This window comes from Stegastes partitus, unplaced genomic scaffold (assembly GCF_000690725.1).
Source record: "Stegastes partitus isolate 25-593 unplaced genomic scaffold, Stegastes_partitus-1.0.2 Scaffold3615, whole genome shotgun sequence".
Lineage (NCBI taxonomy): Eukaryota > Metazoa > Chordata > Actinopteri > Pomacentridae > Stegastes > Stegastes partitus.
In genome coordinates, this window is record NW_007581346.1 from 1 (window position 1) to 960 (window position 960).

The following is a 960-nucleotide window of genomic DNA, read 5'->3' on the forward strand; positions in this document are numbered from 1 at the left end:
AGACCACTCAGAGGAGTACACGCAAAAATGACAATCATAACATTATACAGTTTAGAGGTGCCTTGTAGTGAAAGAACCTCAGCTTCTCCTACTTTGTTATCACTGATTGCTCCTGTTTCATTGTCCTAAGCTTTAAAGTGTTCCCCTGCAGGAAGTAACAAGATGCTAAGTATCAACACTGCATGTAGTAGCACTGCAGTTTCATTTTTCATTCGTACAATGCATGAAGACTCTAACGCTAGCTGCTAGTTACCACTTGCCAGAGCTTCCATTTTAGCAGCCCCTCCTTCCTCCACTGATTCTATGTTTCTCCAGGGAAAAGCTTGTTATCACCACTGGCCTCTCATTGTGCTGAGCTTTAAAGTGCATGTTAGCATTGACACGTTTAGGAAGCACACGCTAAATATGAATAATGTGCATCCTGTCAGTAATTTGTGTCCCTGAGCTCACATGTTTTTGTCCGACTGATAATAAACAGTCATCAGATCGTATCAAACACAGAGACGATTAAATGTCTAAATTGTCTGACCTTGAAGTGAAAGCCGCCTTCCACACCGTACTTCTTCGCTGCGATCTCCAACGCCTCTTTCTCAATGTTTTCCTGTGTGGTTCCCTTCACGTCGATGTAATAGCAGTCACCGCTGGCATAGTGGCAGGAGATGGCCTGAGGACACACACATGATCACTGGCAACACAAAAATAGCAGCTTAACAAATGTTATGAGCTGCTTTAACAGCCTGCTCCACAAAACGCCAGCACACTCGGTGGATTCTGGGTAATGCAGTACCTTGCGGAAGCCCTGCGTCTGGTTCATGCCAGAGCCGTGGATGAGCAGCGGGTGGAAGAAGACCGTGTCGCCCTTTTCCATCTCCAGGTGCACCCTGGGCTGCTGCGGGTCGTAGCCTCGCACTCCATGGTACATCTTGTTCACCCCACCCTGAGGACACATGCAGGGTTTAA

General features: G+C 46.9%; 1 protein-coding gene across 1 annotated transcript; it reads right to left on the minus strand.

Moving 5' to 3' along the window:
• Positions 1 to 6: 6 nt before the first annotated feature.
• On the minus strand, positions 7 to 950 carry LOC103375892 (phytanoyl-CoA dioxygenase, peroxisomal-like). The gene is made up of 2 exons (XM_008306187.1): positions 788 to 950; positions 7 to 664 (listed from the first exon to the last, which is right to left on the minus strand). Exons 1-2 carry the CDS (start codon positions 947 to 949, stop codon positions 482 to 484), a joined length of 345 nt encoding a protein of 114 aa, XP_008304409.1. The 5' UTR covers position 950; the 3' UTR covers positions 7 to 481.
• Between the last annotated feature and the right edge of the window lie 10 nt (positions 951 to 960).

Coding starts and splice junctions, on each gene's coding strand:
- LOC103375892 (XM_008306187.1), bottom strand. CDS start 949: ATGTGTCCTCAGGGTGGGGTGAACAAGATGTACCATGGAGTGCGAGGC. Junction 665..787: donor AGACGCAGGGCTTCCGCAAG/GTACTGCATTAC, acceptor GTGTGTCCTCAG/GCCATCTCCTGCCACTATGC.